The sequence below is a fragment of the Strix uralensis genome, chromosome 1 (genome assembly GCF_047716275.1).
Source record: "Strix uralensis isolate ZFMK-TIS-50842 chromosome 1, bStrUra1, whole genome shotgun sequence".
NCBI lineage: Eukaryota > Metazoa > Chordata > Aves > Strigiformes > Strigidae > Strix > Strix uralensis.
The window spans coordinates 169,345,702-169,373,463 of NC_133972.1; the positions used below are offsets into that span (position 1 = coordinate 169,345,702).

A 27,762-nucleotide genomic window follows, 5' to 3' on the forward strand; every position below is an offset into this window, starting at 1 on the left:
GAGCAGAAGACACAGGTGTTAACTTCAAATCCTTGAACATATGAGGACCTGGGTAGCAGAGGAACAGCCTCCCCTTCAGGGCTGTCACCAGTGAACCCACAGAAATCCCAGAGCTGAACTATGCTTACAAGTGTGAGGGAGCAGGAAGAAGGCTGCTCCTCAAAACTGCAGTGCTGTCCTCTTTGGGGCAGAATACAAAAGCCTTTCAGCAACAACTAACAGCACAACACACCCTTTTGGAAGAGAAAACACCGCGCACTAAGTCGACATAAATTTTTCAGCTACCTTAGCTGGGAGAAGGCAGCAATTTTCTGTTTGAATTGGGCCCAGGGGCCAGAGTCTTCAGAAAATGCTATAGAGTATGTAAGGAGTAAATAAGGAGTGGAACAGCATTTTGGTCCTATACTGATCCACCTCCAGCAGCACAATGACCATTAGCAGACCCAGAATATCCATTTATTTTTTTCCAAAGAGGCGTACATTTACTTAATTACCAGGAACAGGAGGAGAAAGAAATCGTTATTGTCTCACCATATAGGAGCAATCAGGAGCCTTGCACAAATCCTCTCGTGTTGGCGGAGAGGGGCCAGAGATGTCACTTTAATTAAATACTGTAACAATCCTGTTATTAAGTCACTGCATGGCACAATGAACATTTACACTGTACAGTGAACAGAGGTTCCCTAGGTCAAATAAGTGACAGCCCTATGCTATCAGTCTAACCAGGGGAACAGACATGTTGCGGTAAGTTAAATTCTGTTTAGATATTAGAGAAAAAAAATATTCAGTGTGATAATGACTAAAACTGGAACAGTTTCCCAGAAGACCCATGGTACGTCCATCTTTGAAGATACTCAAAACTCAACTGTACAAGGTCCTGGACAACCTGTTCTAACTTCAAAGTGGACTTAACTTCGAAGTAGGCTCTGCTTTGAGATTGGACAACATGATTTCCATAGGACCCTTTCCACCTGAACTAGTCTACAGATCTAAGACAGCAAAGTCATTTTTTAAGTTAAAATGCTGAATATTGACTTGTTTTCTAGGAGGGAATGGGATTTGAAGGCAAAAAGAAAAATAAGCTAAAAACTATACAGAAGAGCATAAGCGTATGTATATACATATATAAATATACATATATATATGAATCTACATGTCACATTACTCAAAACTTTTGAGCCAGACCTGAATTGGGATTCTTGTCCTTTACACTGCTCAACAGAAGACATATTTTTGACATCAGATAAAAGCATAGAGTCCATTAATTAGCACTTGAATTAAAATTCAGATAAATATGAACTAGACATAGGCAGTCATTTGCAACTCCATTCTTCTGGGAAGGATCACATAGAAGATGATCATCTGAGGAGGGACACTATCCTCCTACTCATTTTGAGCTGCAGCTTCCGCAGTGGAAATTGGTTCATTCAGAACCAGCAGAGCTATTTGCTGAGTAGCTCCACTGTTTGCACAGCCCAGTGACAGGAAGACTGTCAGAACAGGTTAATGCAAGACCTAGCAATAGCAGTTGAAAATGGATGTTTGGGTCTAACAACCAGAAAAGATGTTACCACCCAGCATTATTACAGGCTTAGATGTAATCAGACTGCAGCCAAAATAGCTGCCTACAGACAGCACAGTTGGAACGGATACTTTTTGCAGGCAATGAAAATCCCCCAATGAAGAAACTCTGAGCGAGTAAGCAGAGCTGTCAGACCTTGACCATTTCTACTCATAATCAAGTTGCAGAAGAACCTCCAGCCTCCCACTGCAGTGACTTATGTTCTTGGGTCGGTCACAGATATTCCTAGTACATCCTTGATGGGCAGGTTTTCTCTGCCAACAGCTCAAACAGTCTTGAGGGGCTAGAAAAGAGGCGCAACCCACGCATATATCTGACAGATTAAGTCCTTCAGCTGGCTGGAAAGATATATCAGCACTCAGAAAAGCAGAGATATCACCACACTAGCTTTCCTCCTGATCTTTCACCAGTGTTTCAGAAAAGATGGTTCTTCGTGGGACTTTTTATCCATTTTTTTAAAATTATTATTATATACACATATGTAAGCATTTCTTCAGTGGTAATTTCCATCTGCTTGGACATCTCACAATAATCACGGATCAAATTAATGGACATTAAATTTCATCAAATGTGGAGTGGTAAAAAAAAAGTAATCTCCAAGACTTATTGCATTCCTCTGTCTACTGCACTAAGCTCCACTAGCTTTTTAATTTGCTGTCGTATCAAAAGAAAGCTCACGATTAATTTGCTGTCGACTGTCAACAGATAACTCTTTTCCAGCCCCGCAGTTTCTAATATACTTCTCCACCACTGAATATGTGTTGGATTAAGAAAATGCCAGCTAGGAGAGGGGTAATGAATCAGAACATCACACTAGAAACATACAGTTATACTATTTCAATACCCAGATATAGAGCAGAAAAGTGTGTCTCTTTACCTGGAATCTCATCAGTCCCCCCACTGGTGTGTTTGAATCGATCTCCTTCCACGTGGACATTTGGGCACAGGACATCTGAAAAGCAAATGAACCAGTACAGAATTATCACAAGTAAACACTTAATTTTAGAAGCTAACAAAGCTTCCAGAACAAAAATAATTTTGGAACTAACAAAGGCTGATCTCCTGGAAAAAATCCAACACTTGCACATGGTCCTACAGCGATAATTCTCTTCCCAGTCTTTGCATGTGCTAAATATCCTTCCTCTATCCTATCCCCTAACCACATGCTGGGCAAGAGACCCAATACACTACATTTGGTTTTAAGCCACTTGTTGCTGACTGGCCAGCCAAGAAGCCAAACAGCATAGATGAGCCAAGCCTTTTCCTCAGCTAGGACATCACTCTGGGTTTTTCTCTTTCACCGGTCTGTAAACCTGCATGAAAGTCACAAAAACCTATGAAAATATAGAATATGACTCCACTCTCAGATTGGTTGGAAGGGAAGTTCTGAAGGCCCAGCTGACATTGGGGTGCTGCCCAAATTGTTCAGAAAGGACAGCTCCTACTCAGAAAAACCTCAGACCTGAAGTGCTAAAACAGGAAAGGGAATTCAGAGCACAGAAGGATGAAGTGACCTGAGTCATACCAAGGTCAGAGACAAAACATGAAGCCCACCCTCTTGTATCTTACTGGATTACCTGTGATTCCCCTGTTAACACTCCTCCAGGACCATGACAATTTATGTGTCTGCTCCTTGAGTCTGTTCAAGCAGAAAGCAGAGTTAAATATGACTAAAATTTTGAAGAATATTCACCCCTACACAGAGGTTTCAAATAAGTCATGAAAATACCCAGCCTTTGTCAGCCATTTCTCATGCTCTCAGTTAGTGTCACCACAATCACAAGTAAATGCTTTTCTGGAGAGAACTGTTTACCTATCTACCTCTTTCCTGACATATCTTTGAAGTAACATTTATTTATGCTTTGTTTTCCCAGATCAATAGGTAATTGCACACTTGTAAACAATGGGGAGAGGTAGCTCAAGGAATCAGTTTAATGAGAATATAAAAACGAACCCCTGACTTTTCACAGCTTGTACAGCCACACGTTTATGCCCTTTCCCTGATTTAAAAAACAATCAGGTGAGGACAGCCAATCCCATTCCTTCATTTGCCTAGTTGCAGACATGATAATACACATATTCTCTGCAGTTGCAATATTCATCTTGATGCATATGGTAGCTAGCATCATCTCCACCTGGTGTTTACTATGTTATTCCTTCAGTATCATTAATTGTTGTGCTTGTAAAGGAGCAGCAAGGGCCAACTGCTCCCTAAGGGATAGGGGCCAGGAGCTGAAGGTGACCCAAGCCCAGGCAGTGCCCTTACCAATGGGGCATAATCTCACAGGACTCTCTGAAGCCTTCTACAGCAGGTTTACCTTGAAGTGTTTGTGAAGCTACATCCAAAATCATGAGATAAAAATGACTTTTCTGAGGACATTGCTGGCCCTATCTCTCTCTTCCGGCTTCATGATTCTCAGTAAAAAACCTAATATTCCACAACGTTTTGTTAAGCCTAGCAATGAAATCAGATATATTTCCTGTTTTATTGTGCTAATGAAGTTACGGTCCAGATTATCAGCTACAGATGAGGCACTCTCAGCTCAGTGGAAAGAAAGGGGAATGTATAAGCCATTGACAGAAGCCCCAACAGCCAACACAGCAACCAAAAGCAGTCAAACATATTCAGTCACCCCTTTGCTGCAGCACTGGGGGAGACCAAAAACTGATTACTCATACAAGTGTGTGTTATCCAGGGCATTTCAGATTTTCATTGGACCATCTTTAGGGCTGCTGCTTCTACACATAAAATTCAGAGTAGTCACTTTTTTTTTCCACCACAGCAGGAACCAATACTGACTGATGCACAGGGTCACTTTGTGCAAATTTTAGCCAGAGGTCGCTTTTGCTCCCTGATGCTTGTTGGTTTGAAAGACAGGATATTTCACTCAAACACTCTTATGTCTTAACTTTAGACATGTGAAACCATGTGGTAATACCCCCTCCATCAGAGGTCTGCACAACTTCCCAACACAATAGGGAAGCTTTCCTCTGCTAGGTGAACTTTAAAAGTTGAAAAATTTTTAAACCGTTAAGACTTGCAAGAGCCAAAGTTAGGCCATGTCTATGCCAATTCAAAACTAAGCTGTACTGACAAGATTTGCTTAGAAGTGTCAGAAGCCCTGTGCAGGTGTTATACTGATCCTTTAAATCTCAGCTTTGTTAACAACAAATGCTCTTTTGGTTACAAGCACTGAGTCAGCGCAGTAAACAGCACTTCTGAGCCCCAGTCTTGGAACTGGAAGATGTATGGCTATACAGTAAAATAAGGCACTTAAGAAATCAAAATGAGCAAAGTTTCCCCAAATAAAGAGTAAACAAATGGAAGTTATGAATAAAATGACAAAATGTCATTCACCTCTGCTGCCCAGGACTCCTGAGAGATAAACAGGGAGGAACAAAACAGCAGTACACCTCTTCATGCAACAGGGAGGTAATGCCTGAATTATAGATATATAAATTATCACATCAGTCTTTAATGACATCACCCACCCTCCACCAGGTCCAATTAGAAAGAACCATGGCACCCTAGCAAGGAAGCATGAGGTAGCAAAATCTTCCTAGTTTTATATGCTGTTTTGGAACCAGGACTATACAGAAAACTCATGTGCTTGGCCTCAGTGCAGAACTGTCCTGCCACAAAAAATAGAAATGCCAGCGTTACTAATATTATGCTTTTCTTTCAGCTTTGTCCTTTAAATCTCTTATTACCTATTAAAGAACTGTGGTCTCACTTTGGTTTTCATTTTACAAATGTCCTGTGCTCCTTTTGGCTTCTCCCTTCCTGTCTGCATCTAAGGCACAAGCATCAATAGACCACAAAATAAAGAAAATTATTGCAATGCTCACTTTCCAGCTACAGAATAATTCACAGAAGCACAAAAGAGGTTAGTGCTTTACCATCCAAGTTAGCAGCACGGCTACTTGTGTCCAAAGGATCAGTGTGACAGACGGACAGCACATCAATCCATCCCAACTAGTGATGAGGTTTCATGGCTACACCCAGGGGTATACTGATAGGAAAGGCAAGAGAAAAGCTGTTCCTCTCCTTTGGAGCCTTTCTGTGAGATCCCTGATAGAGCTGAACATTTTAACTTCAAAGAAGAGCGTTTATGCCTATTCTTTCTGCTACTACCAGGCCAATCTTTGAGCAAACACTCACAGTGCTTGGAGGATGTGCAGCTATGAGCATCCACCACAACAGGCAGAAAGAGTAATAAAATCTGCACTGCAGCTACAGCTCTACTAATTTGTAAACATTTACAGATTCGCAAAAGAGAAGATACAACAGACTGACCTGAGCTTTCAGCCACTGCTCCTTGTTACATCCTCACTGCCCACATCATTCAAATCTATATGAGGTTGCAGTTGCTTTTAAATACATATTGTTTAAAACAGCTTCCTTGTCCTCAATTTTATGTAATACTCTGTCAATCCTTTGCTTTATCCACAAATTTTATCAGCAAAGATTTTGCATTTATGTCCATGTGGTTCATGGAAAATTTTATTAACACCAGAACTGCTATATATCCCTTTTATAGCTGCACTAGAAATGATGAGTTTCCACTGACACCTGCTCCATGAGATCAGTCAGCTCTTAATCCATTGTAGAGTGTTACTTTTTAATGCAAATGTCATTCAATACGCAATAACAATGCCTAAGAACAAATGTATTATATCTAGGTAGTTACCATATCAACCAAACTGTAACTCTCCACAGAAAGAAATTAGTTTTGTTAGAGATGACCTCTTTCTCATAAAATTATAATCCTTGAATGGGGATACATAATAATTCCCATTCTGTTATACTTTATTCACTGGCTTAGATGTCAATAATTACTTTTTTGTGAGAGAGCTCAGGCAAACTCATCCATAGCTACACATACAAATAATTTTTTCATTTTTTAATAGCAATACATTATCATCATTTCAAAGCCCTTAATTAGTGTTGTACTACAAAGCTATATGCATAAAAATTTGTAGATGACACCAAGCTGTGTGGTGTGGTTGACACATCTAAGTTATGGGACACCATCCAGAGGGACCTGGACAAGCTTGAGAAGTGGGCCCATGTGAATCTCATGAGATTCAACAAGGCCAAGTGCAAGGTCCTGCACATGGGTCGGGGCAATCCCAAGCACAAATACAGGCTGGGCGATGAGTGGATTGAGAGCAGCCCTGAGGAGAAGGACTTGGGGGTACTGGTGGATGAAAAGCTGGATGTGAGCTGACAATGTGCGCTCACAGCCCAAAAAGCCAACTGTATCCTGGGCTGCATCAAGAAAAGTGAGGCCAGCAGGTCAAGGGAGTGTATTCTGCCCCTCTACTCCTCTCTCATAAGACTGCTCCTGGAGTACTGCATCCAGCTCTGGGGTCCTCAGCACAGGAAAGACATGGACCTCTTGTAGCATGTCCAGAGCAGGGCCACAAAAATGATCAAAGGGATGGACACCTCTCCTGTGAAGAAAGGCTGAGAGAGTTGGGATTGTTCTGCCTGGACAAGGGAAGGCTCCAGGGAGACCTTATTGCAGCCTTTCAGTACTTAAAGGGTGCTTATAAGAAAGATGGGGACAAACTTTTTAGTAGGGCCTGTTGTGATAGGACAAGGGGCAATGGTTTTAAACTAAAGGATGGTAGATTTAGCCTAGATATAATGAAGACATTTTTTACAGTGAGGGTGGTGAAACACTGGACCAGGTTGCCCAGAGAGGTGGTAGATGTCCCATTCCTGGAAACATTCAAGGCCAGGTTCTATGGAGCTCTGAGCAACTCGATCCAGTTGAAGATATCCCTGCTTATTGCAGGTTGGTGGGACTAGATGACCTTTAAAAGTCCCTTCCAACCCAAACTATTCTATGATTTTATGATTCCCAGGTATCTTCTCTTTTAGTATTGTTATGCTCTAGTATTCCAATCTTGCTGAAGACGACTGTATGTATTGTTAGGATGGCTGGTGAAATTCTCCTAGTCACTTGCTTCTTACAACCAGAAGGTCCATTCAGGGCTGTCACCTGCAACCTCATTCCCTTCCTCTAGAGACAGACTCCTCAGGAGATGACTTACTCAATGCAAGGTAACCGTTTGAATCTCGTAGCCTCCTTTTTCACTCTTTTTTCACACATCTCCAAATTGTTCAGAACAGTTTGCAGATCCTACATCAGTGAGAGAAGACAAAACCCAATTCAGCCTCCCACAAGTATTGTTGATGACTCAAGGACAACATATTTTTACCTGCCCAACTCCTGGGGTGATCTTTACGGATAACCACAGGCACACAGAACTGACAGGAGATGCACATGTCACATCGAGGACTCTGTTTTTTCCACCCTGATCCCACTCCTTCCTTGCTCCAACCTACAAGGTCCTTCAACCTACAAGGTCCTCTGCAACAGAGGTACATTTGATAAGATGTCTGCTGTGGGAGCTGCTTACGTACAAATGAGTAACAACAGAAAATATTGGGAAAAATTATTGTAGTCGTAGTGACCATTGAATCTCCAAGAAAAATGGATACCGTGTATCTGTCAAAGAGGCATTCAATCATTTCCAAAGACTGGGGACATTTGCTTATGGAAAACATATCCTGAAGGCTTTCAAAAGATGCTCACACATCTTATAGTGATTGTGCACCTGGTAGAGTATTATTTGGTTTTGATGAAAGCAGATAGTTAGGATCAGCATTTATAAAGTTTAGCTTTTGCATAGAAAGACTACTCTCCCTACATTTTATTTACAGTCAAAAAAGATAAATAACCTCTTCTAAGTGGTGATTTAGAGAACATAGACAGAAAAGCTTAAAATTACCCCAAAGGGCTTAATTTCTCCAGCATCCTGAGGGATACACCCTCAGGAGGTACCCTTAGTCAGAGACAGACTGTGATCTTTGCAATGCTTCATTTCAGAGGGAACACACCAAGAACTGATGCAATACATTGGGCACTGAGAAACTCTTACCTATTCTGAGTTATTTTAGCATCCTCTACAGGTGTCTTGAACACCAGTTTTAGGATGGGATGCACCACTCTCTGCACTGAAAATTGACAGAACTTGAGTATCTCTTTTGTAATAGATGCTTTATTTTAAAGCAGGTAAAGTTAAGTGAGTTGTTTCCCATCACAAATATGCTTAAGAACCTGAAGGATATGTGGTGCTCTGTCCTGCTTCATATGACCATGAAATCCTCCTCTGAATTATAACCATGAAATGCTCCTCAGCACTAAACAAACTGACTTGGTTTGTATGAGCTTCTTGTTCAAGGAAGCACAATGTAGTATTCTGAAAGTGATCTAACTGCAGATAACACCCTTTTCTGTAAGCAAATCATACTGAGATATGTTTGATGATAATGAGTGATTTAAGCCTGAATTTTACATATCATCCTATCATTCCCTATGAAAAAATCCCTAAGCTGTTAAATATTTTAAAATTATAAGAGACAGTACGTCTTACAGAGTATATGCACTGTAAGAGACATGTCAGAAGAGCATGTCAGCTCAGGAACTTTCACTAGCATTAAATTAACATTATTAACATATTGTCGTGAAACTGTAATAATAGGGCTGCAAGTTTGGAAAAGAACAATGTGAATGATCTGATAGTTTAAGTCTCTGCCTCCAAGCCATTTCAAAAGAAAGTCAAAAAAAAGGATAGAAAAAAGGGGAAAGGAAAAGAGAAAGAGAAGAGCGGAGAGAAAGAGGCAGGGGGAGTGGTGGAGAAAAGGAAGGAGGGAAGGAAGGAAGGAAGGAAGGAAGGAAGGAAGGAAGGAAGGAAGGAAGGAAGGAAGGAAGGAAGGAAGGAAGGAAGGAAGGAAGGAAGGAAGGAAGGAAGGAAGGAAGGAAGGAAGGAAGGAAGGAAGGGACAGAGAGGGAAAGAGGGAAAGAGGGAAAGAGGGAAAGAGGGAAAGAGGGAAAGAGAGAAAGAGAGAGAAAGAGAGAGAGAGAGAAGGAAAGAAGGAAAGAAGGAAAGAAAATAGGAAAGAAAGAAGGAAAGAAAGAAGGAAAGAAAGAAGGAAAGAAGGAAAGAAGGAAAGAAGGAAAGAAGGAAAGAAGGAAGGAAGGAAGGAAGGAAGGAAGGAAGGAAGGAAGGAAGGAAGGAAGGAAGGAAGGAAGGAAGGAAGGAAGGAAGGAAGGAAGGAAGGAAAGAAAGAAAGAAAGAAAGAAAGAAAGAAAGAAAGAAAGAAAGAAAGAAAGAAAGAAAGAAAGAAAGAAAGAACAGAGAAATGATTTTACACTGTAGTTAGTGGGCTATTACATCTGCCAAATTGTCCCTTGAAACTGAATCAAGTCAGACTAAAACCATAAGGCCCTTTTTCCTTTCTGATAATTCCTTTTTCCACCTCTGGACTGTTTTATCTGAGGAGGACATGAGGCCCTCCCTCCACTGAGAACCCCAGATCCAGCCTATGCGTACATCTGCCTTGGGGCTCAGCAGGAACTCAGCCAGACCCAGTGGGCAGGTACCACATGGGGAAACTGCCAGGGCTGCAGGAGCCCTCACTGACAGACCATGGTGTTCCCCCTTCACTCCACAAGTTTATGAATCTCAGTTTCTATTTGTACTGTAGGAGAAGCATAATTATTGGAAGAACTGCCTTGTCCATGAGTCTAACCTGAGTAGTTGCTCCCTAAAACACTCTTTTGACAGCAACTCCGTCACCTGGAGAGTTTTGCTGAAGTCGTGGCATGCTGTCTGTTACAGTGATCCCTGGCTAGGAACGGTGTGATCTTGCTGGTCCTTAGGCCCTTCTGTTGAGAAACCTTCCCTGTAAAGTGCTAAACACAAACCCAGTTGCCAGCACTCCATCCTTTTGTCCTTAGGACTCTGCTTGAACTGTTTCTTTATTTTCATTTTTATTCTTTCAAGAATAAGTAAGCCCTCAGCTGCCAAGGGCTCCTCCAGGGACTTGTGTATAATGAATGCTGAACACGTGTAGCTGTCAAGTTACACAAGAATAAAGTAGAGAGGTGAGAATAGAAACACAAGAAGGTTAAAGCAAACATTATTTATTACCATGTTTCTTTTTTTTTTTTCCCCAAACTAAGAATTTTAGGATTCCAGAATCTCAGCAGCACCCAGTGCCTTGCCAGAGATTCTGCTACTCCCTGCATCTCCATCATTATTCTATTCTCACAACAGAAAATCTCCACTTTCTCTCAAGAAGTGTGATATTCTCAACATAAACATTTGAGTTGGCTCATGCCCTGACAGCAATCTTTAGCCCACCATAAATTCTATCCATGGACAAGGAAATAGTCTGGCAAATGCAGGCCTCATTAAAAGCTGTCTCCCAAAACTTTAGACCAGACTTCAAAATATATGCAAGGAATAACTGTTCTTTAGCCACTGTCCAAAGATGAACTCTGAATCTTGTGTGCTTTTCAGAGCTAAACAATAATAACCTTGCAAGAAGGAGAGATTTGGGGGATTGGGAGGGGTGGGGGGTGGGCACGCTCCATTTTTTCTGTAGTTAATGTTGCAAACTTTTTCTACACTGAAACAAATTTTCCCATCAAAGCCTACACTTAAAGGGGAAAGGCTTGGTGAGAAAATTTTTCTTAAAGTTAAAAAGATTTCATGAAAGTAGTTTCTCAGAGGAGCTTTCTCAGACCCCATTAGCTCTGCTCTTCAATTACTTAGACGGTTCGCTGTGCAGCAGTTCCTCAGCACACTTAACTCCCTGCAGTCAGTTGATGGCGAAAGTGACTCCTATATATAGCACTACCTTTATTTGTTCTTTTTTTCTTTAATAAAACATTGTACACAGACCATTATGAAGCCTTAACATTTAACTTTTTTTTCCCCAACTCTTTGAAAAATACTTCTTTTAAAGGAATACCTCCACGCTCTGACCATATTCACTAAATACTTTTTGCAAATGTTCATTGTCAGATGTTCTTTCCCAGCAAATGAACCAACCCTTAAAGTGGCACCCATCCTTGGTAACAAATTTGTAAGGAAAAAAAATGGCATATTTTTCAATTACAGTGGTGGCACTGACAGTGTAATGATACTGCAATTGCTTCTATACTAACATTATAATTGGTAGCAAGGTGTAGGTAAAACAGAGCATCACAGCAATTATACGATTCCACCTTGCAGTTTAATGCCTTATGAAATTCTCACTTCCTTTCTGAAATCACACTCTATCTTCACACTGTGAATTTTAAAGTCCATCAGTGCCGTGAAAATCACCCATTCATGGCTGCTGCAGCCAAGGTGGATTCTGCCTTTTCTCCTTCAAATAATGCCTGCATTGATTCTGGATGAGGTTTCCATATTGGCACACCAAGGCACTCTGTCACCACAGTGATGAGCCTCATAAATGCTTACGATGAAATGGAAAGGGAATAATAAACCCTCCCCACAACACAGCTCATAGACTGAGCAAACACAACTACAGCCCACCCTATTCCTCATAACATCCCAAGGCTGTCACATTTTTCCACTAAAACATTATTCTAAAAATGCACCAACACACAGCTGAATTGCTCTTCAGACAAACCCTGGCTGCTGAGTAGGTCCCAAGTCACTGCAGTGGGAGTGTAGATATCTGCATTTGCAGGGCTCTCTCCCCTTTTATCAGCACAGCAGCCAGAAAATGTGGTTCTTTGAGTAACCACACATTCAGTGCCTGGCAGTGCTCAGTAGATGTCATATTCCACATAGAGGGCGAGCAAAACCACTACTATGTATTATATCCCAGAGAGCATTCATGCAGTGTACATTTAAGGTCCCAGTGAAGAGGATGCTCTTCTTTGACTCCTTCAGAGGGCAATTCAGAGCAGAAACCCAATTTAGGTGCCCTGATTTACCCCTGAAAAAGCTACCCTCTTCCTATTGGTTACAGGGGAACACAAGGACACATGGTTCCCAACTTAGACATCTACCAAAGGCACCACATTTACACCCATCCAATTAAAACAAGCATGGTTGGGTGCCTCCTGAGGCCAAGGCATGTTCGAGCCCACATCTATGCTAGCAAATGGTCTTAGCCTCCAAAACAAGGCAGCTGCTGACCATGAACACTCCCTGGTATATTATAAATACCCATCTGGGCCCTAAAAATGTTCCGAGAAAGTATTAGGTCACTTGGGCCAAAATGTGCCAGACACCGATGCAGATAAGGGCATTACATTGCTCAGGAATGCTTCTGGCCACATTTACGGTTACTAGTTTAGATACAGCCCGTAAATATCATCCTTTGCTAAGAGCTCTGTAATAAAGATCAAAAGGAGCCTCTTGGGCAAAAATGCTAAATTCATTTTATGGTCACAGGTCACCAATTTCTACATGCATTCAGTTCAAACAAGAAAGTGGGAAAGGGGCTGAGTGCACAGCCAAGAAATGTTGTATCCTATTTAAGTAGGGACAAGGGAAATACAGGGAGTTCTGGCATCTGCAAAACACTTGAAGTCCTTTTGAAAATGAAAAAAGAAAAAAATTGTTAAATTCTTTTCCTGCACTTTGCTTCCTGCCCTGCCTCATTTGCACCAGAACTGTTCACATAAATTTGAAAAATACTGTTTTCCCGACAATGTGGCAGGCTGTGCTATGTATTAATGCCACCTTCTTACCCTGGATCTAGGCTTCTCTCTCTTCTTTTGTTTCCTTCCACTGCCTTTTTTATTTCTCATTTCTGTCTGTCCCATGCTCTAGATCTTTATTCCAAAAGGGACCATCCTACTATGGGTACTCACACCCCAGCAGCACACATGAAGTGACAACTACAAAACCCTACCAACACAGGGAATGTTGAACAGCCCAACAGCCATATCTCCAGGTTGATCCCATACTCTAACCCACAGCCCATCTTCAGATGTCCTTTAAAATTTCCTAGAGAAGCTCCTGAATCTTGGTGAGGACACATCTTTCCAAGAGATACCTACACTGCAGGATTTACTGATGTCCTCTACCTCTCTAACATACCCACACAAATGCAAGAAACTCGTTGGACAGCTGACAGCAGATGTATATTGTCAAGAGGGCTAATGTAATTAGCACCATTTAAGTGAGCAGCATACGGAATTAATTTGCACATGCTCCCACAGGGAATAAATGGCACTATGGGAACTATGAATATAGCATCAGGCCTCAGCAATTCCAAGCTAATTTGCTTGTGTCTGCCCCTAAACAAATACACAGACTGCGTGCCAAGGAGCTTGTCGGCAAACAGCACAAGAGTTTGAGGAAAGCAATTAGCAGCTGCAATGCTTTCCACCCAGGCTGTGCACTGACTGCTACTCTGGGGCATGAGTCCACCCCTTTCTCTCTGGTTCTCCCATCTTGGGAAAGAGGTGAAGCTTCATCATGAAAAGTGTGCTTGATCCTAATGAACCACAGGGTTTGTCCTGCATGGCAAATCATTGCCTTTTAGCAGATAAATTGACATGAAAATGTCTTCATGCTGATGACCTATCATTCAACAGGATGACAGTCTGGAGTTGAGTTGGAGCGCATCCTCCAAGGGCCAGCAGCCACAGAGACAAGCCCTTCCCCAGTGGCTGCTCTATGGGAACAGATGGACCATGTCACTCCTGACCCAGCTATGGGCCTCCTTGGGACAATTTTAGCTGCATTTGCTGCCTGTACTTCCTAGGCTGGAGAGTGCAGAGTGTTACAAGGCTGAGGAAGTTTCCTGCTTGCCCCTGTGTCCCAGATGAAGAACAAGGATTAAAGGTACTACTCACCTGGCTGTGGGGAGACAAAGCTACATCACCTACCAAAGTGAGGATCCCAAAAGTGCAGAAAGAAGATAAGCATATAGTGCCTCATCAGGGATGTAGATGAGGATGAATAGTCTGTGAATGGCCACAGAAAGCACTCCAGGGAGACTGTAATCTGACCACAACCTCACAGGTGCAGAACTGCCAAGCATCCAAAAATTCCATTGTTCTCTCTCCCTTCTCACTCATGAAGTTTTACAAAACAAGGTTTTTCTCTTCCTGATTTTGCACCACTGGGTATGGATCAATTCCAATATCCACCAATGTAATGAACAAGTGAGATTTCTATGGTTCAGTAGGAAGAGCTGAGCTGAAACATCTGTGCCTTATACTCCTTTAAAAACTTATAAGGATCAATACTACCCTTGCAAGTGTTGATTGTAGAAATAGGAGAAGCATCTCCACTAACAGAAGCAGATCTCTCTTATCTTTTTTCCTGTGCTATTAAACAACTAATATGGAAGCAAAATTTTGCCAGCAGCAAATTACACAACAGGGAGATGGTAGAAATAGTAGCAAAAAATGCTAAATCTCTTGTAGCAACGGCTCATTTTAGGGTGGACTCAAATATTGTAAAACACTATTGACACGAGAGAGAGGTGTTTTTGCTTCATTTGGTTTTTAAAGTAGCAATTCTATGTTAGTCCTGTAATTGAAACAACTGAGATTAAAAATAAACTCAGTGCGAAGCTTCGGTAGGTTGGCTCTCACTGAATAGGAACATTACAATATTTCTGCTATAAAACCCCATCAATCTCACTTGCACTCGGCATTCATGAAAGGTATGTTTCCCAAATGAGCCCAGCGGAGCGGTACAGCTACAGATCTGCTGAAGCCATCAGTTCCCACTGCTGGCTGGAGGCAGAGGCCAGTCTGTCCATTATCCTCCCACATGCCACAACACGAGAGTGTAGAGTATCCTAATTTGAGCACTGCCAAAATGGTGAGATGCCAAGTTAGGGTTTATAATTGATTTTAAAAAAGCAAAACCCACGAAGACTGGAAATTTTATTTGTAAACTTGCTATAAAAACAATAACTTGTCCAGAATAATAACAAGAAATCCAGGTATGGCATTCTGTTACTTCACAGTAGTTCCAAAAGTGAATGAATTGGACGCAGTCTAGTTCAAAGCTGATGCCTTTTCAGCTGATCAATAAATATACACTAGTTTTTCTCAAATAACTTTCAAGAGAGAACTATAGCTCAAGGACATGTTTAAGAGGGACTCTGACTGACATTACTCTTTTAGTGTAATTATACAACTTCAAATTGAACAGTATCATCTTCCATGTGAGTATTTTTGGGGGCCACTGTAACAGCGGCTTTGGGATTCTAACCAGCAGCAGTATAATTATATCACAAGAGCAAAGCAAGGAAATTTCCATACAAATACAAGACTTGACTCTGGTTAAGAGTTTGTTTTTGTTTTGTAAAGAATTGTAACATCACCTTTGCAAAACAGAGGGTTTTTTAAGATAAATAAGTGACTTTACTTTCCTCTTAGAAGAAGCAGGATAAATTAACATCCAGGCAGAAGGGCCTGGATGAACCTCAGTAAACTCTGCAGTTTGCCTGGTTGCAGTCCACATCCTTCCACTACCTGAATTTGATCTTTCATGGGCAAGATGCTGAACTGGCCACACAGAGGGAGAAGGTAGCGGTGGGCATGTGCAAGGCCCCATCACCAACTAGAGAAACCAATGTGACACTTCTTGTCAGTAGAGCTCTTCCAAAGAGATCCTTTAAGAGCAAACCATCCCTCTGACAATCTTCATGGTGATAAACCTTGGCGACACCAATGGAAACAGTGTAGGGATGAAGTGACTGATAATGTGAGAACAAGGACTTGTCCCAGACTGGGTATCACCACAAACTTTCAGAGCTCAGTGAACTCCTGGTTCTGCCTTCCAGTATGCTACAGAGTCCAGCTGGAAAAAGACATTCAAAATGACTGAAAGATGGCAGAATGAAGACCAGTGCCTGCTTTTTTACATGCAAAGAGTTTAAAAGGGTCACTGACATCAATGTTTGGCATCTTCACAGAATTAAAAACCTTTAAGGGACTATTTGGGGTTTACAGCTCTCAAACACACTTAAAAAAAAGCCAGGCTGAAAGCACTGGGTTCACTTCTGACTTATGTTTTGAAAGACCATTTCAGTCCAATATTAATTTTATCCAAATAGCCTTATCCACCTGCCAGTTCCCATACATGCCACCAGGCCCAAACTTCCTAAGGTTTACCTAAGATCTGGGCACTTCACTCCCATGGGCACTTGCAGGAATCTCTCCTCTGAAGCCTAAAAGCAGCTGAAAGAAAAGCAACTAAGTGGGAAGTTCTTATGAGGGCATCTGCCCCCTCCTCTCTCCGCCACACAAAGGATGGTACAATGGCAGCTTGGAAAGCAAGTGTTTGGGGACTATAAATCAAAGCAGGCACAACCTGAGCTCTGTTCCTCAAGCCAGGTGCACATAGTTCAAATGCATTCTTCCTCTTCCTTTCCCCCCCAACAGAGTCTTCCTCACTCAAAAACGCCAATGACTCATTTTTAAGGAGTAAAAAGAGGTCTGAAATTATGCTTCAGACAAGACAACCCTGCCAGAAGAGGAGAGGGAGAGAATCAACCCAGAGTACAAAACGGAAACAATTCAAGAGACAGAAAGCGTGCGAGTATCAATCATCAGCTCCAGCCCCGCTTCTGGATACTGAGGTTTTCATTCCCCACTAAGAGCCTACCTGTGCCAGAAAAACTCCCATTTATCAAGCCCTGTGCCATAATACAGGACTGCCACACTGTGCAGTACACCTGTGCCATCTTATTCATGTGTTGGAGCCAAATTGTGCTATTCTTCTGCTAGTCTGCCAGCAATACAACCCAAGCCTCCACACAGACATGCCAGGATGAATTAAAGCTGTAAAAGTTTCAGCTACGCAGCCACAAAAGATACACCACAGTGTGAGAGAATCGGTGCCTCTAGAGGACCTGCAAACTTGGCACAACTGTACCCGTCCCCATGGTTCCTCCCTAAGGGAGCCAAGCACACTGATTCTCTGAAGGGGAACATGGTTTGCATTGACTTTTTATAATATATTAAGTAATCGACAATTTGGACTGAAAACAGAACTTCTCCACTTTGGAAAAAAAAAAAAAAGGTCAAAATAAGACATTTTAATAACTTCAAAACCTTTTCCCAATTTGTCTCCATCACCAAAAACTTATCCAAACTGGCTTTTCCTAGGAAGTTTCAATCTTGACGGATTAGCATTTTTCCTATGACAGGTATTTAATTAAGAGGTCCCAAACCAATTCTGAGAGGTTTCTTTTTCTACACAATGTAATGTCCACAAGCCCATGCATGTAGGGGTATATGGTGCGGGAGGTGGATAATTTTATTTGCTGCCAGTTAGGAAAGAGTGCTTTGAAATTGATGTTTAAATCAGAAATAAAATAAAAACTGCAGGCAGAAGTACAGTATTTCAGCTCAAGAGCCTCTGATGAGTCCTGAAGGACAACTTCCAGCAATAGCTCATCTTGCACGCTCCTCTCCAGTCTGAGAAGGAAAGTGGTCTCAGAAAAAGCTCTTGTGGACTCAGGAAAGGATACATTTGCTGTCATCAAATGCCTCCCTAGCAGCTGAACAGAACTGGTCTGTAGTGAAACCAATCTCCAGAAGGTGTCCTTGCAGAGTCACTGCACATTTTAAAGCACTAATTCCCACAGGTTCGGTGTTGTTTGTTTGTTTTTTTTAATTTGCACACCCTTAATTTTTTTTTCAAGGACCCCTGGAACCTGCATTTCAAATTTAGGCCAAGTAACAATTCCTTTTCTTCCTTTTGGATTTTTTTCTTCCTAAGTGACACTTCTGCAGAGTATATTCTGGGAACTGCTGCATCAGGTGGGGCTATGTAGCTGTGAAGTGGGATTTCACAGTCAGCTCCCCATCCTCACTCCACATCACCTGGCATGGGGATCCACTGTGGTCCTCTTCAGCACAACCCACTGTGTCTTTCCCCAGTCCAGCTCACCGCAGGTGGCTCCAGCACAGCACTGGGTGGACACAGTCATGCAACTTCAGAAGCACCATTGGTCTACGCCTTTGTACATCACTAAAACAAAGATGCTTTCCTTGCACCAAAAAGCCACACAGGCACTGAGAACCGGGCAGGCTCTACTGCTTTATTTTTTTTTTTTCCTATCACATCTATTATCTCAGACGTTGCTTCCCTTTCCAGCATTAGCACAGAGGCAGATTATTACTAGTATAGTCAACACCTAGAGAAGTAATCCTTGGAGTTCTTTAGTGGTTACTTCCCATATTTTATACAGAGTGTGTTGGGCACGATGCAAAATAAAAGCAGAGAGAAGCAAGGACGGAGCTTGGCTGGGATGTTCATGTCTCTCTGCACAAAAAGAGGGCACTGCCAGAAGGGCTCACAAACACCTGGCAAAGGATAGGGCAATCAGCTTTTTTTTTTTTTTTATCAGGGAGCACTACAGAAAATCATCTCTGCAGAAAGCTCCCTGAGGATCATTCCCAGTTGCCCATAATATCCAGGAGCACTGGGGAAGTTGTGTGGGTGTGTTACAGAGGAGTAAGACAGCAATGCAACTACTGATCAATGCAGAGTTGGTATTTCACCTGGATCATAGCCTCTGTCTCTCCTGGGCAAACAGTATCGCAGCTTTATTTACTAGAGAAGTTGCCTATTCAGTGAGGTTTGGCTTGCAGTTATACATTAACAATGTAGAGGGAGAACTGGAAGAGGAGCTAATGTTATCGATGGGACTGCAATGCCTAAGGAAGCTACCATGTACCTTTTGCAGGCTGGATTCCTCCCCTCTTTAAGAGAGAGACTTGAGCCTTACTGAATGTGCTGAAGGTTTGTGCACATTTACCTGGCCTGGCTTACAGAGGTACCACCTTGGGGAGCCGATATTTTATGTGCTGACCTGAAGAAGAAATTGTTTCTGGACAAGGATCACAGGAGAATGAGTTTGTGCTTGCAGAAGTGTATCAGGGCACATACTGGGCTGGGACTTTGTATGTGAGGGAAGGAACAGTGTTGAAGTCTGCTAGAAGATTATAGCTAGACACATTAAAGCATTTCATTAGTGCTTTCTGATAAGATTATAAATATTCTGTATAATTACCATTAGCTAGAGTGGCCAAAAGCATGAAGCGGCGAAAAGTATAAGTTCATTATAAAAATTATGCAGAATACACGAGAGAAGAATGCAGAGGATGGAAAATAGAGCTAAGGAAGTTAATCCATTTCTTAAAAAAAACTTCAAATAACTCCAAAACACACCCCACAAGTCCCAGTGTGGACCAGTTGGCCCTTTGCCACCTTCTACTTCAGGGCGATGGAAATGGGATCCATCAGCTCAGCAAATACCGCCAGTGAACAAAGGCCCCACTGCCAGGATTTGTTGGCACCAGCACCATTCCCACGCATCGCCCCACATCCCCTCCAGAGAGCGGGACTGCGTATGGCATGTTTAGTCCAAGTGTCCCTGCCTGGCACCAGCACACGGAGCTTTGTCCTCTTCCCCTCCCCATTTCCCCCTGGGTCTTTTGGAGGCCTGAGCTGTCTGAACCATCCAGGGGGTTCCCTCACACACCGAGCCGACCTCATTGTGCTCTGCCCCAGTGAGCACAACTAATAACCACAGCTCGCCTCCTTTAATTGAGTCTCTGAATAACCGAGAGCAAGTACCAACCCTCCCAACAAAGGGAAAGCTACCCTTACCGCAGAGCACAGCTGCCACTCACACAGGTCTGTGCTGGTATTTCACAAAAGCTGGTCTATTTACATGAAAAACGGCTATCACAAAAACCAGCTATGGGCAAACAGAGGCCAGCATGAATTCCAGGGAAGTCCCCATGGCAGAGAGCAAGTCTAGCTTTCCGCGTCCCACACTTGCTGAGCGTCAGCAGCTCGGCTAAACTATTTTGTCCTGCAACAGGATGTTCTAACCAGCTGTGGAAACCCAGAGGAATGACATACATGCTGGTGATGAAAATTACTACAAACCAGAAGGTGTTTTTTGGATCGCAATACAAAACAGATCGGCTTTTCTGCAGGCACTGGTAAGAAAAATACTAATTAGTGCTAAGCGTGGAGATAGGCCAACTCTCTTGCTTAGTTACTCATTCATTAACGTGAAATTAATCTGGATTTACATCAATGTAGATGAGTGCAGAATGTAGCTGAGTGTTTTGTTTTCCGAACACCAGACTACTGCTGTTGGTGATAGCAGAGAAACAAAGCTAAAAGCGCAACATAGGACACCACAAACTAAGCCCTATGCCTAATGACCAAGACATGCTATGAAACAGTGATGTGTCCTGTTATGGCTTCTAGCCCCCAAAACTCATTCTGAGGATACGGAAACATTCAGGTGAATAGACATTAATGTAGATAAGGCTGACACAGAATTACTGGAGAGCAAAGGAAGGAGACAGGAAAGGCAGCATGCCTCAAGTTCCCCACATGGAGCAGTCAAAAACAGCCTTGGCTTGGTAAACAGTGAGAAACCCTTACAATGATATACATCACATTCTTTGGCCATGAGGTTACAGAGCTTTTGTATTTTACTGGGCTCCTCAGCCCAGCAACGTCTCAGATTAGACTTCACAGTTCACTGTACAAAACCGCAAATCCACATAGAAGAAGACACCATGAAGGATGTGATGTGCATAAGGACGACTTACAAACCTGATAGCTGTGCTGCTAAAGGAAGGACAATGACAGCATTCAGGATTAGCTGAGGGAATCCCCACCCACGCCCCAGAATGGAGTAGCATGGCCCAATGCTTCCACACTCAAACATCCCATCTGCTTTACAGTGCTCAACACTTCCATGTTTCTATACAAACCAAACTTGCTCTTTGGCCAAAAGGTCAAGAATGCAGAGCCAAATTATCCTCCCCGCTCCCATCCATCCAAAACCAGGATGCCACATTCCCACTGCCTCTTAGGGAAAGGTTCCTGGCCTGGGACTGTGTTATTACCTGAACCATGTCTGGTCATTGTTTAGAAGGAGCTCATTAGCACAGAGTGAATCCATCCCACCAAGTGTCCAATGGGCTATGGTGGGACAGTGCCATGGCCCAGGCCTTATGCTGGCAGTAGTGTAGCTTCCAAGGACATATGTTAACACAGCACATCTGTCTGGGTTGCATTTCTCCTTGCTCCACTGTGCGTGCACACACAGAATCCAGTTATCCACCACTATTCCTCATCATATTCATCCACAGAGAAGGATGCCTTATTTAAAGTGGTTGCCTCAATCCCAGAGCTCACTCTGAGCTATCTAGAACCAGCAGGCATGTGGCTCAGTTACTTCAGCACAAAGGAGACAAGTATGTACCCATGGTAGCTACTACTGGTAGCTTAAGCTTCATCAGGACGTTGCCTTAAGGTACTAGTGGTAGCTCTCTTGGCAAACAATAGGAGACACAAGCAGAATGCCTTCCAGATGACAGTGACTCCATCCTACAATTCCTACACAGTGGCACTTCTTTGGACAGTTTTTATACGATATATGGTGTTACAGAAAGAGGGAATTTTCATATAAGAAGTAAGACAATGCAGGACTGAGTCCTTTCAAAGGTAGACTTGTTCCATCTTGGATCTCTTCTTTCCTAGCCATCCACAAGCCATCACATCAATAGCTTCACAGAGGAACTGTCTTTATAATGATCAGTCTCAAGGCCAGTTTCTCTTGAATTGTTCCACCACTTCCTCTTGGGAAGCAGATAAGTCAGGGGGAGCAAAATGGACCCAGCAGTGGGAAAGCAAGAGCTTGCTTTCTGCAGTGATCACCAGCATGAGCATATGCCCTTTTTCCCTGTTAAGTGTTAGATATGTGGCGCTGTTTTCTGTGCCCATAACTGATTCAGAATTAGTTACTGAGAAACATCTTGGCAGGCTTCCAGGCCACCACATAAGAAAAACCACTCTACTGCCTTATGGACAAAGTCTTCAATTTTTCTCTAATCATCTCTATTAAAGCACAGTTTGCTTTCTAATCAAAGGACATGTATTCCATTTTTTACTTCTTCCCATCTTCCACCCATGCCAGGGCCAAGATGCTGCAAATCACCCTATACATATACACACTTAGAGATTTAAATGTCCCTCCCACCAGGGCCTGAAAGCTCATAGTCTAAGAGATGCTCTGGTGGCTCTTCTGCTGGGAGAAAGCGTAAAGCAAATATGTTGGTGATCTCTCAACAAAGAGCTTTTTTCAGCTCTCTGTCAGATTCACAGATTTTACAGCTACAGAAAACTATAACCTGCATCAAGGCCTCTTGCACAGGACATTAGACATCTCATGTCCCACAGCAATACCTGCTTGTTTGGAAATTAATCTCTCCTTGGGAATTTTGGTCATTAGCAATACCAGTGTTTCATGTGGCATGACTTTTCTAAGTAAGTCACTGCAAGGTCATATACAACTCCAAATAAAAGAATAATTTAAAGGTAAGATTCAGATTCAGCCCAAAGTAAAGAGTGATACACTAAACAGACTGGCAGTCTTGTTCTAAAGGAGTATATTTTAAACTGTTTCCTTAGACTAGGATAAATATAAAACCCACAATGTCCATTCTTTTAATCAGAATGTTACTGAGATCATGTTTCTCCAAATATAATAAAGGTGAGAAGCTCCACAGAGACTATATAGTCCTTTTAGTAAACATCGAGAGCATAAAGAGAGAACAGCAGCATTGTCTCTGGGCAGTGAAGTTCTGATGAAAGGCCAGATTCATCCCTGGTCAGAAACAAGTCTTTTAATCATGAGGCAGATTCACACCTGGTGTAACTATTGAGTGAGAATGAATTTGGACTTATGCATAGAAAACAGAGACACAAGACTAGACTATAGACACACCTTCTCTCCTGATTTGAAAGGAGGGCTGGGAAAACACAGCTAAGGACAGGACAGTGTTTGAAAGGGTCTACACTGGAGGCAGCGCTGGCACCATGTCCACAGTGCCATGACTCTCTTAATACCTTGCACAAATACTGAGCAAGCCCAAGTTTTCATCACAAAGTATCTGTCCAGACAGATACAAAGCTGCACGTGTAGATCCAATATATTATTTGCATTAACTACTTTATATACACAGATAAACTGCTAAATGTAATTGCTTTTGAATTAATGTTGCAGTGGTGTACCTTACTAGAATCGCTTCCTGAGCTGGCCCATTTTAACCAAGAGAGTATCCACCTCCCACATTTGGATTTCATGTCTTTATCCTTCACCTTCATTGAAAAGAGCTGCGATAGCTGAATGAGTGTATCCAGCAGGGAAGGTTAAATGCTGCTAGACAGAATCGCAGGGGAGTAAGCACTGTGTTATGTTTTCCTCACTGAAAGATAACATTAAACACTTCTCCACGCTATCACCCTAGCACAGTTCCTCCTCAGCTACAAACCCAAAAGTGTAGGGAGAATCAAACTCAGTATCCAGCCTGACATTTCAGACAGAAAGTGACATGAAAAGCTCAGCCTAAGAACAGAAAAACACTCAGACACTGGTTTCTCTTTACTGACTTCAGCTACTTTTTCATAAGTCCTATCAACCCTAGGAAAATCATCCACAACGTGTCAAAAAAAATCCCCACCACTAAAACCACAACAAAAAATACAGTCATTACTATATAATTATAGATACATTGAAGATACATGTCTACATTCTCCACTTTCCCATCCAAAGTTATATAATTAAACATCTACTGTTTTAATGAAAACTCCGTCTGTACTATTCTGAAATTAGGACACTCCACTACCCCCGTGGGAGCACAGATCCACCCAGAATGAATAGCATGTTTAGCCACCCCTGTGGTTTCCATTCCCTACATTTTATTTGCATTTACTGAAATAAAATCACTTGATTCACTTCCAGTTAAATATATATATATAAGCATATATATACATTAAAAAAATAGTGGATGCTATAAAAAGAACTGAGTGCAGAAGAGGAGAAAAGAAAGGATGCTGGATAGACCCTGTACGTCAAAAGAGGCTAATTTCAAGGTAGGACTGTGGAGGATGCTCGAGTCCATGGGAGATGTGGAGTCCCCCATCAGTGACCACCAGGAAGGGCCCATATCCGCAATCAGACGACCAGCCAGCACCTTCCACTTAGTGACTTGATCAACACTTCATCTCCTGCTCAGTTTGAAACCACAAAATCACAGGCAGTGGCTCCCTGGGCAAAGCAGATGCAGAGGGGAGTGCCCTTGGTGCCCTCAGTCCCATTGCTTTCTGGTGACAGCAGGTTACTTGGAAGCTTATGCTATAATGAAGTGTGGATGGGGGGAGAAAAACCACAGACAAACCAACCTCTGTGACTATGAACTTATTGGCATAAATTTATCTGCCCTTCTTGGCATTCCTCCCTCTTGTTCCACCACAGCACAAAGTTACGGGTAGAAAACACTTTTCCTGAAAAGCTGTTTTTCTCCTGTACGTTTTGTGGTGAAGGGAAGGCAATTATTGAGAAGAAAAAAGAAAAGAACAGAAGATGAAAGGGCCAGCCTCACACAATTACAGCCTCAAGTGCTCCTGCACCATTCCTGAACTGCACCAACGTCCTGGCACAACACTGGTGACGCCTGTCAACCAGCAGTAGAAGAGACATGAGCAGAAACACCATCCAGAACCTACAGAACCAGGCCAGGTCCATCGGGTCCGTCTTGAGTGCTGGACGGTGCTGAGCACACTAGGAAGATGTAGGGTCATCCTCCCCTGCCCCATACGCAATACCTCCACATATAGTCGGGAGTGAGGAACAATCTCCTAAGAAGAATTTCTAAATCTGTTTCTCATATCTTCCCTGCTAGTAGGACAAAAGTTCTTTTAGGACTGAAGATATTAGATATGACACCAGGATCTCTAAGCCCCAACACGCATCCTCTTTATGCTTGGGTACACCAAACTTCTCACAGAAAATCTTCAGAGTTTCCCATAAGGAAGGGAACTGCACCACGTCTAAATCAGCTCAACAAAGGGTTTTTTTCTGAGATCTTTTACTGCCCTGTTGTGTGAGCTTAGAAAACCATTGGATTCACTAGAAATAACTCAAAATTAGTGTAAATAGCTGTACAAAGTTGTGGCAAATCAGAGTCTAATACTTTATGAGATGTTTGGTTAATTAAACAGTTACTATCTTGCTACCCTACTAGTTCATGGAAAATAATTAGCAGTGAGATATTACTGAGCATAAACACAGATGAGTGAAACTACTCCATGCTCCAGATGAGAGTCCCAAAATAAAACTTACTGCTTTAGTTATAATCTAAACTAAGACCATTAATGTTAAAAGAATAAAAAAAAAAGAAACAATCTGCAGTAGGATCTGAACAAGGAAAAACTTTCTTGTCCCTGTGAGATCAAGAGATGGGTTTGGAAATTTCAGCAGAGCATAACATTTTATGATCAAGGCATTTGCTCATGAAAATCAAAGAAAAAAGCAGAGACTTTATTACAGGACCCCTGCTGTAAAACAAATAAACACATCCACCTCCAAAGCCAAATTACTTGAGGGATGTAATCAACTCAAAAATAGTTTGTAGAGCTGGATGTGGTGGCAGGGTGTAGCAATCCATCCACTAATTCCATTTGTTTAGTGGTCCTATGCTGTATTCTTGTGCTGCCAGCAAGTACCCAGGACAGTATTTTTAACTGAATAATAATATGCAAAAGGATTTAGAACAAAAAAAAAAATCCCACCCACTGGGATAAACTGCTAATTATAGATGATAAAAGTCCTTGATTATGAACCAGCCATAAATTAAAGAGATTCTTGTGTACCATCTTACATTGTGTGAAACTGCAGTGTCTCACAGCATAAAGCTGTGAGCATGTAAATATTCAGTTGGTGATAAATACATTATAAATATAATATTAGCCTAAAGTAATTAATTCTTACTTAATATTAATTCATACTATCAAGGCCACTATAGAGTCAAAGAACAGTTTATCAGATAGGTAAACAAGACAAGCATCAGCTGCTATGCTTGCTAATAGAAATAGGAACAGCTAGTGGAAATGATGTTGAATTTTTGAAAGATTTGTAGCTCTGCAAATTTTACACTAGTCCTTAAACAGATCTGTTAAAAATCAACATGCATGACTCATTATTCCAGCACAGAGCTCTGATAGCTTGGAGGAATAGTTAGCAGATATCTCCCTAAATATATTGATTTGTAACTAACACAGTAAATTTTCTAGGACATTTTCCTTTTTTCATGAGATGTTACACACACACACTTCAAGTAAGTCTTATGGCCTATGCATTACAGCTGAGATAATGACGACTTCCCTGGCTTTATACTCTGTTATCCTTTTCATTAAAGCAGTGAGCTCTGAACTAATGGGTCCACAAGTGTAGAATGGGGGTCGTTTCTCTGGAAGAGGAGTCATGATTGCAGGTTGTCAATAAACTGAGCTAGGGCCAGAGCATTACGCCCAGAGTTTGCACTCTAAAAAGCCTCTTGGGGCTAGGCATTGACAATATATGTAGGGAAATATAGTGTCAGGAATTGAAAAAAAATGGATATCCAAGGTTCTTAATCTAGACACCTAAGTGACTTTTCCAACGTGCCAAGCAGACCTCTTTTACCTCTGCTGGAGCTGTGCAGTGTGTTGCACCAGGGAGCATTGAGATTGGGTTTCAGGGATCTGAGACTCAAAGGCTGGTCTGGATCACTTCAGTCCCCTGAGATTGTTAGCCCTGAACACATCCCCTGTCTATCATGATCCTTATTACATGTGTCATGCTTATATTCAAATATTCAAATTCAATATTCAAAACAAGCCATGCTGTCTTCCAGCAGACACTACTGCAGAGCCACCGTTCACATGGACACTTCTGCAAATGGCACTCACAGTGAAATCATCAAAAACTTGAACTAAGATTTTTTAATTACCTAAACCCATACTTAGGAACTCTCCTGGTTCAAAGTCATTTGCCAGCTTTCCATTCACGTTCATAGCCCCAAACCCACAGGATGCACCGGCAGTTCTTCCACAGGGTTTTTTCACCATGTCCTACAAGTGAACTCTTAGCTTGTTTGTATGGGAGGACAATCGGTATGCACCAGTAACACAGACTTGGATAACATGAGAGCTGGTCTGAGCTGGCATCCTTCCCATTTTGATTCCAGTAGAGTACAGTTTGTTTTGGGGTCTAACTTTGTTACAGTGAAAACCGGAAAGATCATTAAGCAAGAGCAGATTTGCAGGCCTGTCTCAGGATGCAACCTTCATGCTTCAATTAACAACAAAAAAAAAAGGCTATTTGCAGCAAAGGTGTCTTTCAACAACATTAATTAAAATAGCTGTCTCCTCCTCTGTTACTCTTAATTGTATTTCAGCCATTAGTTGTTTTTTAAAGCATTATCTCCTTGCTATAATGAGTCAAAAGACTGCACCAGGTAGCA

General features: G+C 42.0%; 1 protein-coding gene across 1 annotated transcript in view; it reads right to left on the bottom strand.

Moving 5' to 3' along the window:
• Nucleotides 1-27,762, bottom strand: part of COL22A1 (collagen type XXII alpha 1 chain) — a 219,672-nt gene that overhangs the window by 170,983 nt on the left and 20,927 nt on the right. Inside the window, exon 3 of the mRNA XM_074860265.1 lies at nt 2,460-2,534. Within this exon, the coding sequence (XP_074716366.1) occupies nt 2,460-2,534 (75 nt within the window). The remainder of the gene's footprint in view (nt 1-2,459; nt 2,535-27,762) is intronic.